The sequence below is a fragment of the Ammospiza caudacuta genome, chromosome 8 (genome assembly GCF_027887145.1).
Source record: "Ammospiza caudacuta isolate bAmmCau1 chromosome 8, bAmmCau1.pri, whole genome shotgun sequence".
Lineage (NCBI taxonomy): Eukaryota > Metazoa > Chordata > Aves > Passeriformes > Passerellidae > Ammospiza > Ammospiza caudacuta.
Window position 1 is genome coordinate 28,762,092 of NC_080600.1, and position 14,953 is coordinate 28,777,044.

The 14,953-nt window shown below is 57.4% G+C and overlaps 2 protein-coding genes across 2 annotated transcripts; one reads left to right on the forward strand and one right to left on the reverse strand.

The window, feature by feature from the left end:
• Nucleotides 1-223: 223 nt before the first annotated feature.
• On the reverse strand, nt 224-4,818 carry LOC131560751 (mitochondrial chaperone BCS1). Its single transcript, XM_058809689.1, has 8 exons — nt 4,774-4,818; nt 3,604-3,979; nt 3,205-3,344; nt 2,895-3,089; nt 2,618-2,681; nt 2,095-2,264; nt 1,535-1,652; nt 224-838 (listed from the first exon to the last, which is right to left on the reverse strand). Exons 2-8 carry the CDS (start codon nt 3,921-3,923, stop codon nt 586-588), a joined length of 1,260 nt encoding a protein of 419 aa, XP_058665672.1. The 5' UTR covers nt 3,924-3,979; nt 4,774-4,818; the 3' UTR covers nt 224-585.
• Nucleotides 4,819-5,162: 344 nt separating this feature from the next.
• On the forward strand, nt 5,163-14,787 carry ZNF142 (zinc finger protein 142). The gene is made up of 9 exons (XM_058809731.1): nt 5,163-5,240; nt 5,403-5,730; nt 6,276-6,899; nt 7,131-7,394; nt 7,845-8,657; nt 8,887-9,064; nt 9,698-12,911; nt 13,799-13,904; nt 14,251-14,787. Exons 1-9 carry the CDS (start codon nt 5,163-5,165, stop codon nt 14,748-14,750), a joined length of 6,105 nt encoding a protein of 2,034 aa, XP_058665714.1. The 3' UTR covers nt 14,751-14,787.
• Nucleotides 14,788-14,953: the final 166 nt, after the last annotated feature.

Genomic DNA, 14,953 nt, shown 5'->3' on the forward strand with positions numbered 1-14,953 from the left:
ACTCAGCAGGACTAGTAGCACCAGCCTGGAGTCTGAGGGACAATGAGTTGTCTCTTAAGAGCTGCTTTTTTTCAGAAACACTCTGGTTTTGCAGTACTGGCTTTTCCAGGCCTTGGTCAGGACTAGCAGCTGGATAAAGGGACAACTAATAGGAAAATGAACCAGAGAGACAAGAGTTGTGTTGTGCACTTCACAGAGGATATTCACAGACCAGTGAGACCACTGTCCTTTAAAAAAACCAGACACTTTTAGCAGTGTAGAACCCCAATGTTCTGCCCAAAGGAAATGCCCTTCTGGGGCACCTCCAGGCTGACCCACAAGGAAGGGGATTCACACCAGGAGCAATCCCAACATGAGGCACACACTGGTGAGCAGGGCTGCTGCAGTAGCACCCAAGTCTGGGAAGCAGCAAGAGCCAGATTCCCTCCCTTGCAGTGAGGCTGGCAGCTCTGACTCTCCCAAACCAAGGCATAGGAGAGGTGGAGGTGAACAGAGACCTGGCCTGTGCAGGTGGGCGGGTTCATGGCATGATCATCACATCTTTGTCCAGTCATCTCAGTGTCACAAGGGAATGCTGGTCACTGGTCACAGCAGGCTGGAGCTTATGTTTGAAATGGCTCCTTCAGGGTCTGTCTTGTAAAGCATGAAGTGGCCTTGCACCTGGGCAGCACTGATCTGTTTGGAGACTGCCAGCGCCTGCTCCGCGAAGCGCTGGGCTGCAGCCGCGGGCTGCTCGGGGTAGAAGCGCTGGAACATGCGGGTGAGCTGCCAGCAGGAGCAATGGCCCACGTACTGCTTCACATCCACGCGGCCAGGACGCACCAGGGCTGGGTCCAGCCTGCCAAGAGACAAAGGGTGGTGCTGGAAAACCTGATCAAAGCATCTGTTTAGGGTGGGCCCTGGTGGAAGCCCCTATCGACAACAGCACAGGCCCTGTCCTTTCTGAAAAGTGCCGTGCACTGTGAGATGGTGAAGGGGGCAAACAGGTTCATCCCTGGGGAAATTGAGGGGAGAAATCAACCCAAAAAGAAAGGAGAGAGCTGGGGAAGGACCGACTGCAAAGGATGACAAGAAAGCAGCTTTTGTCCTGGGAAACAGTTCTCCCCATCTCTGTTCCATGAGCAACCTCTGAACAAACCCCTGGACGAACTTGGTCTGTAGTGAATCAAGCCTGCCACAGCACAGCAGCTGTCCAAGCACCATGAGCCCAGGCTGTATCCCACCAACCCAGTGGGCTGCACACTGGGCCAGCGTTTCACTCACAGTATGGACACAACCCCAAAACTTGCAGCTCCCCACAGGCAGGAAGGTGGTACCACTCCTGAAGGACACAACCATGTTCTAAACACCAAGTAGGCATCTGAGGCTCCAGCAAAAGGGAGCCTGATCAGCAAAGGATTTGCATCCCAAGGGAGGATGTGGAAAATCTGAACCCCCACTCTTCATGCTGGAGGATTCAATAAATAAAGCCCAGGAAAAGGGAGCAAGGTTTTCCTGTGCTACCCACCCCACTCCCTCCCGGGGGCAGTCTGACCTGTCCACGTAGTTGGTGGTCATGAAGACAATCCTGGCTTCTGTGGAGGCCACACCGTCCAGCGCATTGAGGAGACCGCTGAAGGTCAGGCGCCCCATGCCTTGGTACACAGCTGGGTCTGGGAACAGAGGTGTCTGACATTGTAGCTGTTGGCCACTAACCCTGCAGAGGCTCAGGGCCACCTTTCTATCACCTGAGGCTTATGCCAAGCTCCCTACTCACTCCTTGCTTGGAGGCTGACCCTCTGGCTGGCTGGCAGCACATTCACCTCCCCTGCCCACAAACACCCATGGGAACACAAAGAAAAAGAGAAGGAAAGCCACTTTCTCCCTCATCCTGCAAGGAGCTGGGGAAGAGAAGGACCTTTGCCTGCGGATAAAAGATCCAAATTCCCTTTTACAGCCTAGCCAAAACTGGACAAGTTCCAGTTTGGGCCCTGAGAGACTCCCCCACTCCTGGTTTCTGCTGGAGCAGTTAAGCAGCCCAGAGTCCAAACATTTTTCAGTACAGCCACAGAACCTCCCTCCTGCTGCTGGCCCAGAAACAGGGGCAGTGCTCACTCTCAGCAGCAAGGTCCCGGCTGACGAAGGCAGCGTCCACATCCTCCAGCAGGATGATGCTCTGCTGTGGTGCTACACTCAGGAGGTGATTGAGCCGGTCATCAGAGAGGCTGTGGTCACTGAGGCTCAGCAGGCAGATACTGTACTCCAGTTCCCCAGCCAGGGCTGTGCTGGAAAGGACACAAACCACGAGGATGAATCACAGTGGGGAAGCCCACAGTCAAGGAAAAAAATCACATTTCTCCCCTTAGCAATAAGGGAGAGGGCAGAGGAGTCCTTTCCCAGCAAGGATCAGATCTAAGGAGCAGGCAGAAGCCCCTGTTCAGCCCACCCATACCACGCAGCACTGTGGAAAGCAAGGGCACAAAGGGCTTGTCACCCTGACCTGTCACAGTGCCAGCAATGCAAATGCTTACAATCGGCACCACACATAAGGCACAGTCCAGTATTCCAAACCCAAACTCATCCACACCCTCTCATCCAAGACTGCTGTGGCTCAGAGCAGGGAGCTGACAATACTCACATGAAGCTGCTTTTCCCACATCCAGGAGGACCATAAAGCAGGTAGCCTCTTCGATAGGGGATCCCTAAGAAAACAGTGTTCTTTTAGGGTAACCACCTGGATTGCTCTGTGCTCCCTCCCTCCCTCCAAGCTGTGGTGCTGTGCTGAGCACACAAAGAGGATACACCTGGGGAATGTAAGCAGCAGGGAAAAATCTCTCCACAGCCAATTCCAGAGAGGACCATGAACATCCTGCCCCACCCCATACAGAGCACACCACACCACACCAGAGCCTTGCCTCTTTCATGGTACCACTTGGAGTTGTTGATGAACTCCTTCACGTCCTGAACCAGCCTCTCTGACACGCCTTCCTCCAGCACCACGGAGCTGAGGGGCCGGCGGCGGCGGGGGAAGCCGAACTGGCGCCACTCTGCTCCCATGGCTGTGTACATGATGGTCTTCCCCTCCTGCTGCTGCAGCGCCAGCTCCCGGGCTGCAGAGAGAGGCACGGGGGACAGCTGCCAGGGAACAGCATCTCCCATGCAGCCCTGGGCATCTCCAGGGAGCAGGCTGTTCCCAGCAGGACCGCACACAGTTCCCCTACAGACCTTCCTGAAGGATGTTGAAGAAGATCTCCCGGTCGGTGCCCAGTGCAGTGAAGGTGACAGACTCCCAGGGGGTCCCTGTGTTCAGGTCCAGCATCTGCGTCTCCCGGCTGCGCTCAATGCGAATCCACTTCCTGCGGTACCTGGGGCAGGGAGACAAGTGGGTGTGCAGTGATCCAGCACCCTCAGCTGCACCTCACCTGGCTCATGCATCAAGAACACTAATCTCATGTAAGGAAATTATTTCACATTGCTGAGTACAGGTTGCTCTTGCTACTCTTCATCCCCTGCCCTAACCCAGACCCAGAGAGGAAAAAGAACCCTCTCCGCTGTCTCTACAGGCCCCCCAACTTGCAAAAGTGAGGCTGAATCCCCAAACTGCTTTCCCCTACCCTCCCTTACCAGATGAAATGATTCCCGAGGCTGGGGATAAAGTCGAACTTGGTGCTGACACGCCCGCTTTCATGCTGCAGGTATGATGTCTCAACACTGAGGTGCTGCGTGTGCTTGGCGTGGTGGGAGACCCAGTTCAGCAGCCATTGGTAGCTCTTATCCTTGCAGGGCACCTCCAAGGTGATCATATAGTGGCGCCTGAAAGCCACCAGCCCAAACTGGGCCCCCTTACGGGCTGCTGCCAGGAATGTGCCCACCCCGACGAGGCCAAACCCAGCCCCAAAATATGGGTTGTCCTTCAGTGCTAAGACAAAGTCAGAAAGGGGCATTGTGGGAGGTCAGGCAGCTCCTTTCCACAGCATTGTTTTTGTACTCCAGCAACAACCTGTGAGGAAAGACTGAATGGTAGCAAGAAATGCAACAGATCACCCACAGTTCCCTGCCCTTTATCATGGCCAGGTCTCAAGGTGAAGGGGTGCCTGGCATGTTTGGATTTCCCACATCTGTGCTTATTACTAAGTGTTCCTGCTGGCTCTAGAAACCTTCTCCCTCTCTGCAGGCCACTGGGGTGAGCCAAGCAGGAGGGGGCCAGGAGGCTCTTGAAGAAGTACAGGAGCACCTGTAGCTTCTTCAGTCAAGACAACAAGGCCAGAGTTTTACAGGGTTTTATTATTTGAACAGCCAGAAATCATGAGCACTGCAATTATTTAAGGTTTATCGTTTAAAAAAGCTGAAGCACAGAAGCACATCCCCAGCTGAGCCAAGAGCCGGGTCTCGGCTGCTGAGAACGGGCACACGACGGTGGTAGAGGGCACACCTCCATGTCTAGGTTACAGCCACATGCTGCGGGGGCCTGAAGCTTCTCCACCTCCCTCCGCAGGCCTGTCATGTGCTGGGACCGAGGGGGAGCCTTCCCCGCCAGACACACAGACGCGCTCTGCTCTCTCAGGTACAGAATCCCACCTCCACTAGAATAAGGTGTGACCTTCCTCCTTACCCTCCTTAGCCGGGCACTTTGGGCAGGGTCCCGCAGCCTCCCCCTGCAAGAGCCCCACCCTCCCCTGCAAAGGGCCCGGATCCACACCGGCCTTCCCCGCAGCAGAGGCCCGGCCGCGGCCACAGCGCGGAGGATTCCCCGCCGCTCTCGTCCCCGCTGCAGCCGGTGCCGCCATCGCTCACCTGCACCGCGCCGCTTCCGCTCCCGCCCGCGCCGCTTCCGGCCGCACCATAGAGCGGGGCTGGCCGGGCCGGGCAGAGCGGCTGCGCGACGGGCACAAAGGGCGGCGCTCCGCCGGCCGGCACCACCACCGAGATGTGCCGGGCCAGGGGGGCCCGGGGCGGCGGGGACAGCCCGGGCTGAGGGCACTTCGGTGACAGCCCCGGGTAAGGGGCCAGAGGCTGGGGCACCCGCGGACAGCTCGCGGTGAGAACTGAGGGGCTGGGAGGGCCGGGAACAGCCCGGGATGAAGGGCTTGGGGTGCCGGGGACAGCCCGGGGTGACAGGCGAAGGGCTGGGGGGAGCCTGGCCCCGCGGGAGTCGTGGGGCACCTGCGGGCTGCAGGCTGGGGATGGCGCTGAGGGTGGGCTCGGGGGCCGGCCCAGCTGGAGCCAGGGAGCAAGCCCTGTGTGTTGGGCTCGGGCAGAACGTACAGGTGTCCTTGCACTCTGTCTACCCTGTGACAGAGGGCTTGCCAGCAGCCTGTTTGGGGCACCCAGCATTGAAATACCCTGCCTCGAGACTGGCTGCTCCCCAAAATCCTCTTGGGCTCTGAGATGTCCCTCATTTGAAGTGCTTTCTTCTGTTTCAGGTTGAGAGGTCATCCAGCCCAGTGCCAAGGCAGTGCCCGGCGGCAATTAGCGCAGCAGTGACTGTATCAGAGGCTGCCAGCAGGGAGATGGAGACCCTGTGCTCGGAGCTGCTCCTGCCCACACCGGGAGAGGTGGGAGCCATGGGAAGCCCTGGTGTGGCCAGCGCTGGTCTGGCCAGGACACCCCCGCTGGCTGCCAGCCAGGAGTTGCTGCTGGCAGAGGCATCGATGCCTGGGGAAGGGGCTCACGCTGAAGGAAGCAATGTGGAAATATTCATCGAGGCAGTGGCTGGCAATGTGACACTGAGCAACGCGGCCAGTGCCACAGGTATGGGGTGCAGGGAGTGCAGAATGGGCCCCACTGAAGTCAGCAGAGCTAGAGAGGTCTGGCCAGAGTCCCTGTCCCAGGTGCTCTCAGATCTCTGACCCTGCATCATGAGTCTGGTGCCACCATTGAGCACAGACCTGGCACCAGCTGTGTGTGTGGATGGGGAGAGTGGCTGTGGGAGCTGCATACTGCATGAGGGGGTGGCTCCAGGCTGTCAGTAGGGACCAGGCAGAGATCTCCACCTGAACTGCTACCCCCCAGCATGCCTCCCACGTGGGTTCAGTGTGGGCACTGGACATCCTAACAAGAATGAGGCCAAGCCAGCCTCTCATCTCTGCATGCTTCAAAGGTGCAAAGGGACAGAACTGGTTATCGTGACCACCTGGGTAGTGGTATTTAGCCTCTTATGGGAGATCTGGTTCCCAAAATGTAATTTGTGGCAAGAGGGATATGTTTTCCTTGTCCTGAGCTGGAACTGAACGACCAGTCCCAAGCTCTGGGCCTGGAAAAAGCTCCTTCTAACGTTCATCTCTTGCTCTCTGCAGAGGTTCTGGTCAAAGTGATGGAGCTGTACTTCTGTGAGAGGTGTGGCCAGAGCTTCTCAGAAGCCTCCCTGCTGTCCCAGCACCAGTGCCTGCTGCTGCCCCCCCAAGAGCACCTGGAACTCCCAAGGGCACTCTTGGCTTCTGCCAGCGAGAGCCAGAGTGATCCCAGGGGCTCAGAGCTGCCAGGAGCCAGCACACAGGAGGGCTCTGCTCCCGAGTGCCTGCTGTGCCCCATCTGCCAGGAGGCGTTTTTGCAGCCTGGCCAGCTCAAGGAGCACTTCAAGACGCACCGTGCCCCGTCGGGAGCCCTGCCCTGTCCCGAGCGGGGCTGCCGGTTCACCACGGAGGACCGCAAGCAACTGCGCGCTCACTTGCGCCACCTGCATGGGGCCTCCCCCGTGTCCTGCGCCTGCCGCGCCTGCCCGCTGCTCTTCCCCAGCCGCCAGGCCATGGAGCAGCACCACCGGACACACTTCCCCTTCCACTGCTCCCACTGCGACTTCATCACAGCCAATGCCAAGCTCTTCTGGCAGCACCGGAAGGGTCACACCACAGAGTCCCCTTCTGAGATGCCCACAACAGGCGACCCCCACAGCCTTGACAAGCGCTGCATCCTGCCATCGGGTATGGCTGGGTGGGGGGCTGGGGCCTGTGGGTGCTACAGAGGCTGGCTGTGTCTGTGCGTCCCAGTTACAACTGGAGAAGTGGAGAGCTGGGAACCTTGCATTTGTGCCTTCCCGCAGCACAGTTTGTGCCCTCCATCTTAGCCAGGTGGTTTTTCTGCATGTGTGTGGGTGTGTGAGGGTGGCTTCCTCTTGCATGGAACATGATGATCTTCATCTTTCCCCACTGAAGCAGCATCAGAAGGACAGGAGGAGCCAGGTGATTGCCACCCTGGCTGGAAAGCCAGCACAGCAGAAGCCAGGCCAGCAAAGCCTGCAGGTACTGGGGACAGCTCCTTGAAGGGACAGAAAGCATCAGCTGGAGAAGAGGACTCGGACAGCAGTGGGGATGAATCACCAGAGGAGGATGGTGAGAGCCTCTGTGAAGCCGAGGCCAAAGAGGATGGGAAGGCAGCTCCCAAAAAAGTTGGAGTGCCACAGGCACAGCACTTCAAAGGTAGGATGCAGGGCCTTACCAGGAGCTGCTCAGGCTTTGTGAACAAGCACCACATCCTCAGGGCGGGCAGGGAAATGTGGCCTAGGTTGATGGGTGACCTCACATCTCCTGCATGTACCAGTGCACTTGTTCCTCCAACCTCTGCCCAAGCAAATATGTCTCTTCCTGTTCATGCGTGCTGCCAGGTTTAGGCAAAGGTCTGCCTGGCTTTGGGGACCAGGGGCACGTGGGCAGGCCTGATGTAGGCTGTGCTTTGCCAGTGTGAGTTGGAAAGAACTCACCTGAAGTGTGGTGGTGGCTTGGGCTGGGGACAGTCCTGAGTAGGTGGTGGCTGTGTGACTGCACATGTGTATAAACCCTCATCCTGGCACAACTGGATCAGGGACAGAACATCTGCCTGCGCTCTCCATCTTTTCCCTATTAACTGCTCCCCCTCCTTTGTTCCCCCAGGGGATGTTGCAGAAGGCTCCGAATACCTCTACAAAACCCACATGTGCCCTGAATGCAAGCGGTGCTTCAAAAAGCGGACCCACCTGGTAGAGCACCTCCACCTGCACTTCCCTGACCCCAGCCTGCAGTGCCCCAACTGCCACAAGTACTTCACCAGCAAAAGCAAGCTGAAAATCCACATGATGCGGGAGACAGGTGAGAAGGCTCATCGCTGCCCACTCTGCCACTACAGCTCCGTGGAGAAGAACGCTCTCAACCGCCACATGGCCAGCATGCACGAGGACATCTCCAACTTCTACTCCGATGTTTACTCCTGCCCCGTCTGTGAGGAGAAGTTTCGGCTCAGCCAGGCCCTCAAGGAGCACTTGAAGACTCACAAAGCTGAACCCAAGAGGCTGAGCTGCTTCCACGGGGACTGCAGCTACTGTGCAGAGGACCGTAAGGAGTTTGTCCGTCACCTCAAGGATGCTCATGGCATCAAGGCGGTGGAGTGCAAGTACCACGCCTGCTCGCTGCTCTTCAGCACGGCTGAGGCCATGGAGGCTCACCGGAAAACCCACTACGCCTTCCACTGCCAGCAGTGTGACTTCATCTGCTCCAACAAGCACGTTTTCCGCAAGCACAAGAAGCAGGGCCACCCGGGCAGCGAGCAGCTCCAGTGCAGTTTCTGCCCCTATGCCACTTTCAACCCTGTGGAGTTTCACGACCATGTGGGCAAGATGCACGCCAATGAGAAGATCCACAAGTGCACTGAGTGTGCCTTCGCCACAGCGCACAAGCGGGTGCTCATCCGGCACATGCTGTTGCACACTGGTGGGTGTCCCCTGTAGGGGTCCCAGAAGCTGAGCTGGGATGGGGAAGGTGTCTTGTCCTGCCTCTGGGTGGGCAGGGAGGGCTGGGTCAGGTTTCCTGGGTCCCACCACCAGCTTTGCCAGCTCAGGATCACTTGCCTGAAGTTGTTGCATGCTCCCTGCTGAGCTGTTTCCCTGCCATGTTGCTTTATCTGGCTGTCATGCTAAAGGCATTTGTTTGTTGCATGTAGGAGAGAAACCTCACAAGTGTGAGCTCTGCGACTTCACGTGCCGGGATGTGAGCTACCTGTCCAAGCACATGCTGACCCACTCCAACGACAAGAACTTCATGTGCACCGAGTGCGGGTACATCACCAAGTGGAAGCACTACCTGAACGTCCACATGCGTAAGCACACAGGAGATCTCCGGTAAGACCCCTGCTCCACTGCCCTGGCAGCATGGTCAGAGCTCCCCAAATCCTGCTCCAGGGGTCTGCTTCTGGCTGCACTGTGTGCCAGACTTTCTCATGCTTGCCTTGCCCTTTCTGGTACATAAGAAATTTGGGTTTTGAACTTACAGCATGGTGGTGTGGAGGCAAAGCTGGTTTTGGTGTCTCTGTGCTGCCAAGGAGGTGTATTACCTCAGAGGTGCAACTCTGAGCTTGGGTTCGTTGCTCTATCGGTGTTTGTGGGTCAAGGCCTGTTCAGGACTGCCAAATTATCACCTCCTTTGGGTCTAGTCTGCCTCCAGGGATGCTAGAAGTGCTGTTGGCATGCACATGTGAGAGTGTGCGTGTCTGATATAGTCACTGTATGGAATACTCAGGGAATCTATCTCCAGTCCCAGGCTGGGGGTGTAAAGCACCAGCTGTGCCAGGGGCTGCAGCAGGGAGGAATTGCCTGTGGTTAGAGCTGTCTGGATGGCAAAGGTCAGATCTGGCAAACCAAACAGTACCCCTTCCCTGTTTGTCTGGGATGGGGAAGGAGAGCTCAGCGTGCCTGATGAAGCTCAGCCTGCCCCAATTCCTCGTGCTGCCTGACAGATTGTGCTTGTCCCTGCAGGTACCAGTGTAACCAGTGCTCATACCGCTGTCACCGTGCTGACCAGCTGAGCAGCCACAAGCTGCGGCACCAGGGCAAAAGCCTGATCTGTGAGGTGTGCGGCTTCGCCTGCAAGCGCAAGTACGAGCTGCAGAAGCACATGCAGGCCAAGCACTCGCAGAACTATCAGGTTCCCGTCTTCCAGTGCCAGTACTGCACCTACCAGACCAAGTACAAGCAGGCACTGCTGAACCATGAGAACTGCAAGCACACCAAGCAGAAGGAGTTTCGCTGTGCCCTCTGTTCGTACTGCACCTTCAGTAACACCAGCCTCTTCTTCCATAAGCGCAAGATTCATGGCTACGTTCCTGGTGACAAGGACTGGCTGGAAAATTATGCCAGCAAGGAGCTGGAGATTAGCTCATCTGAGGCACTGTTTGGCTATGAGGTCGGTGCAGCCCTGCATGTGGATGCCAGTTCCCCCCTCACTGGCAAGGAGCAGTGGATGAAGGAGAAGCCATCCCAGGTGGAGTCCCAGGGAGAAGAGGGCTACCAGCAAGTGTTCATGGTGCCCCTCCTTGAGCAGGATGCCGCTCCACCAGAGAGCAGCAGCGAGGCAGAGAGGGGCGAGGGGGAGCAGAGCTGTCCTATTGCTGGCAATGCTCTGGAAGATGACTGCATGCAAGGAAATGCTGCCACAGGCTCTACTGAGATCAGTGTTTCTGAAGATGTGGCAGAGAGCTGCACCTTGCACTTGGAGGCACTGAATGTCTCCTCTGACCCTCTCCTGGAGAACTTGACTGGAGAAGCCTGTGTGACCCAGCCAGAGTGCGTGGAAATGCTGTCCTGCAAGGAGCCTCCTGCAGCCTATGAGATGCTGGGCTCCCAGGGTGGCCTTGGCTTGGAGGACAGTGGCAATACACTGGAAGAGATCCCAGACTTTGAGGAAGAGGTAGATGTACAGGAAGACAAGGTGGTGAAGGTCAGTGTAGAGGCAGGAGACAACCAGGGAAAAGACACCCTAAAGGAGGACATGGGCCACCTTGAGGGGTCATGCTCAGACCACAAGGTCGTGGCAGACACTGAGGAGAGTGAGACCAGCCAAGCCAAGCTGCCAGAGGCCTGGCTCAGCATGCTGAAGACACCTGAACAGGGCCACCTGCCTGTCCCTGAGGATGCGCCCACCTCTGGTGACAGTGCCAGGAGTGGCTCGGAGTCAGTGCTGAAGGCTCTGCGGAAGCAGGACAAAGAGCAGGCAGAGACACTGGTGCTGGAGGGCAGGGTGCAGATGCTGGTGGTGCAGTCAGAGAGCCAGGTCTTTAAGTGTGAGAAGTGCTCGTACATCACACGGAAGGAGAAATCCATGTCCCTGCATTCCAAAGCCAGCTGCCAGAGCCGCCGGGCCCCCCTCGTGTGCCGTGAGTGTGGGGCCAGCTTTAAGCAGCAGAGGGGACTCAACACCCACCTCCTAAAGAAGTGCCCTGTTCTCCTGAAGAACAACAAGATCCTCAAACCAACCAATCAGGAGGCACCTGGACTGTGCCAGCCTGCCGACCAGCCTGGTGATAATGGTACAGAAACAGCAGGGAGTGAGAAGGGAGGCTCAGAGGAGTCTGGTCATGCTGAGAGCCCTTGGGAAGCTGAACTGCTATCTGATAAAACACCAGCAGCAGGCATTCCTTTGGCTGGGGCACAGACATCAGGCTGTCATGCCTCTGAGAAATCCCTGCTGGGTGGCAGCACAGAGGTGGCAGAAGAGCCTCCCCAGCAAGGGGATGGGACTGAGCCAGGTGGAGCCACTGGTGCCTCCCAGTCTGGGAAACCCTCAGAGAAATACCGACTGGAGGGAGGGAAGCTGCACTGCAATGCCTGCTCCTTTGTGTGTTCCCGTATCACCACCATCACCTCCCATGTGGAGGATGGCTGCCGGAACCTGGAGCAGTTCTGGTGTTCCCAGTGCCCTGAAACCTTCCGCTCCCGGCGGGCCCTCAAGAGCCATTGTGCTGAAAAGCACATCATGCATCCTGAGGATGAACCCCAAAGGACTGAACTGCCTGAGCAGGACGCACTCAGTGTTGAGAAAGACCAGACCAGTGAGCTCCCACTGGATGTAGCCCCACCAAAATCCACACTGCCCAAGAGGAGGCGTTTCTCCTGCCCCACCTGCCCCTTCACCTGCCACCAGGAAAGGGCCATGAAGACACACAAGAAGAGGGGCTGCGTAACCCTGGGTGAGTTTCGCTGCTCCTCCTGCCCCTTCACCTCCAAGGTGGCCAAAGCCCTGCGGCTGCACCGCAGGCTGCACCGCAAGCATTACAGCAAGCGGCCGCAGTTGCAGTGCTGCCAGTGCGAGTTCACCTGCAAGCAGGCCCGGTGCCTGCGGCAGCACGTCCTCATCAAGCACGAGGGCGTGAAGCCGCACAAGTGCCGCTACTGCGAGTTCAGCACCACGCGCCGCTACCGCCTGGAGGCCCACCAGTCCCTGCACACCGGTGTGGGGCGCATCGCCTGCGGCATCTGCAGCCAGACCTTCGGCACCAACTCCAAGCTGCGCATCCACCGCCTGCGCGTGCACGAGAAGACGCCCACCCATTTCTGCCCGCTCTGCGACTACAGCAGCTACCTGCAGAATGACATCACCCGCCACGTCAACAGCTGCCACCACGGCGAGCTCAACTTCGGCTGCTCCCGCTGTGAGGCTCGCTTCAGTTCTGAGACGGCCCTCAAGCAGCACGTCCTGCGCCGGCACGAGGAGAAGGTTTCCTACAGCTGCCCACGCTGTGACTTCGTGTGTCACAGTGAGGCCACGCTCAAGTGCCACGTGCAGAAGCAGCACCCACACCTGGAGTGCGGCACCTGCAAGGAGACCTTCGCCACCCGGGAGGCACTGGAGGAGCACAAGACGCAGCATTTCAGCCACCGCTGTGAGCTGTGCAGCTTTGCAGCCAAGGAGCGGCAGCAGCTGGTGCGGCATTACATGGAGAGCCACGAGCCGACTGCCCCCCAGGACAAACCCCTGCACTGCCCTTTCTGTGACTTTGCCTGCCAGCACCAGCTTGTGTTTGACCAGCACATGAAGGGCCATGGGGGCACCCGCGTGTACAAGTGCTCAGACTGTGAGTACACCACCAAGAACAGGCAAAAGATCACGTGGCACATCCGCATCCACACTGGTGAGAAGCCCTACAAGTGCCACCTCTGTAAATATGCCTGCGCTGACCCCTCACGTCTCAAGGTAAGAGCTCTGCTTGGGAGTGTATCCTACTCCATTTGCATTGCTTGAGGAGCATCCAGCCACAGGGGTTTGGGGAAGAAGTTCCTAAGGGGAGGTTTCATCCTCAGTGTTCAGTGGCTCATGCTGAACAGAAATAGGAGTCAAGCAGATAAAAGTCATTGTCAGTACAATACATTTCTTCTCTGCTGTTGGAGTTTAAGGGTAAGGGAGACTTTTAACAAAGCAAGAAGATGGCAGCAGTCTAAATTAACTTCTTTTCTTGCTGACATCTCTGGGTGCAGCCTTGCACTACTGAAAGCGAAGTTTGGCTGCTGGCTGGCTTCAGCATACTCTGTGGTGCCAGTTAGACAGGGTGCAGGGAAACCTCCAGCTTTCTTGGAAGCAGAGTGTGCCCCTGCCCGCATTGCTGTAGGTGATTAGCATCCTGATGCATGGTAAAGGGCTTTTTCTAGAACAGGAAATGCGTGGGTGATGGAGGCATAGGGTAATGGAGGGAGAAGTAGTCTGGTTTTGCTAAAAGAAGTATTGACTTTTTTAATGGCCAGGCTGAGCTGGAGTCTCCTGGGGCCACCTGGGACAGGCTGTGCAATGTGCTCAGCTCTGTTGGGCTGGGCTTTTAATTTGATCTGCCTTACATATCAAACTGGGAAGCAAAGCCTGTGCCATCCATGGGCTGGGACAGAGCAGCTCAGCAGTACAGGAATCTCATCCTGACTCTGGTGTGGATCCCCCTTGCCCATAGCCTGCCAAGCAAGCACACAGTCCTCCTTGCCCCATGCAGCTGGACATGTCAGAGCTGTCTTTGAGCCTCTCACTGCCACCCCAAAGCCCTGCACATCCCCAGGGCCGGGGCCATGGTCTCATCCTGACCCTATCCTCCTGCCCAGTATCACATGCGGATCCACAAGGAGGAGAGGAAATACCTCTGCCCTGACTGCGGCTACAAATGCAAGTGGGTGAACCAGCTCAAGTACCACATGACAAAGCACACGGGTGAGTGCTGCCCACTGAGGACAAGCTGTTGAGCACTGGGGAGGGTGTTGGGGCTGCTCCATGCTTCTTTTCTGCCAGTGGCCCAGCTAGAGACAGAGGAGGACATTTAGGGGGCAGCACATTATCCTGTGTTAATGGGGTGGGGGCAGTGCTCTCAGGTGGGAGGGAAATGTGGGTGGCACTATTTGGTGCCTTGGAAATGGGGATCTTGGTGTGCCTGCTAAAATGGGATGTAGGGGGGAGTCCCTGGGGACTGATGCTCTGTCACAGGGATGGTGAGACCCATGCACTGGAGAGCACGGTGCCCCCATCCCGGTGCCATCCCCTTCCTTCCCTGTTGCCTCAGGCCTGAAGCCATACCGGTGCGATGAGTGCGAGTACTGCACCAACCGCGCAGACGCCCTGCGGGTGCACAAGGAGACGCGGCACCAGGAGGCCCGTTCCTTCATCTGCGAGCAGTGTGGCAAGGCCTTCAAGACTCGCTTTCTCCTCAAGACCCACCTGAAGAAGCACAGCGAGGAGAAGCCCTATGTGTGCAACGCCTGCGGGCGCGCTTTCCGCTGGGCAGCTGGTCTGCGCCACCACTACCTGACCCACACCAACGAGCACCCCTTCTTCTGCCGCTACTGCCCTTACAAGGCCAAGCAGAAGTTCCAGGTCATCAAACACATCCAACGGCATCACCCTGAGCACAGGGCTGTTGACCCTAGCCAGGGGGTGGGAAAGGACCCCAGCACACACACCGTCCACCTCCACAGCGTGCAGAGGGAGAGCCAGGCCAAGGGGCCCCCCAGGATGGAGCAAGGAGGAGAGTGCCCTGCAGAGAAGGATGGTACAGCACAGTGAGGCTCAATCCCAACTGCTCTAAGGTGCTGGTGGCACAGGCCTGCTGCAGAGATGTATGTGTGTGTATATACAGGCATATATGTATATGGGTTGTAAAATACACAACTGTATAAAAGGAATTGCTCAGTTCTGTTTCTTTGTGCTGCTTGGAACCCCTGTGTGAACAGTGGGCCATGTGCCCACAGGGAAGGAGCACAAACCCA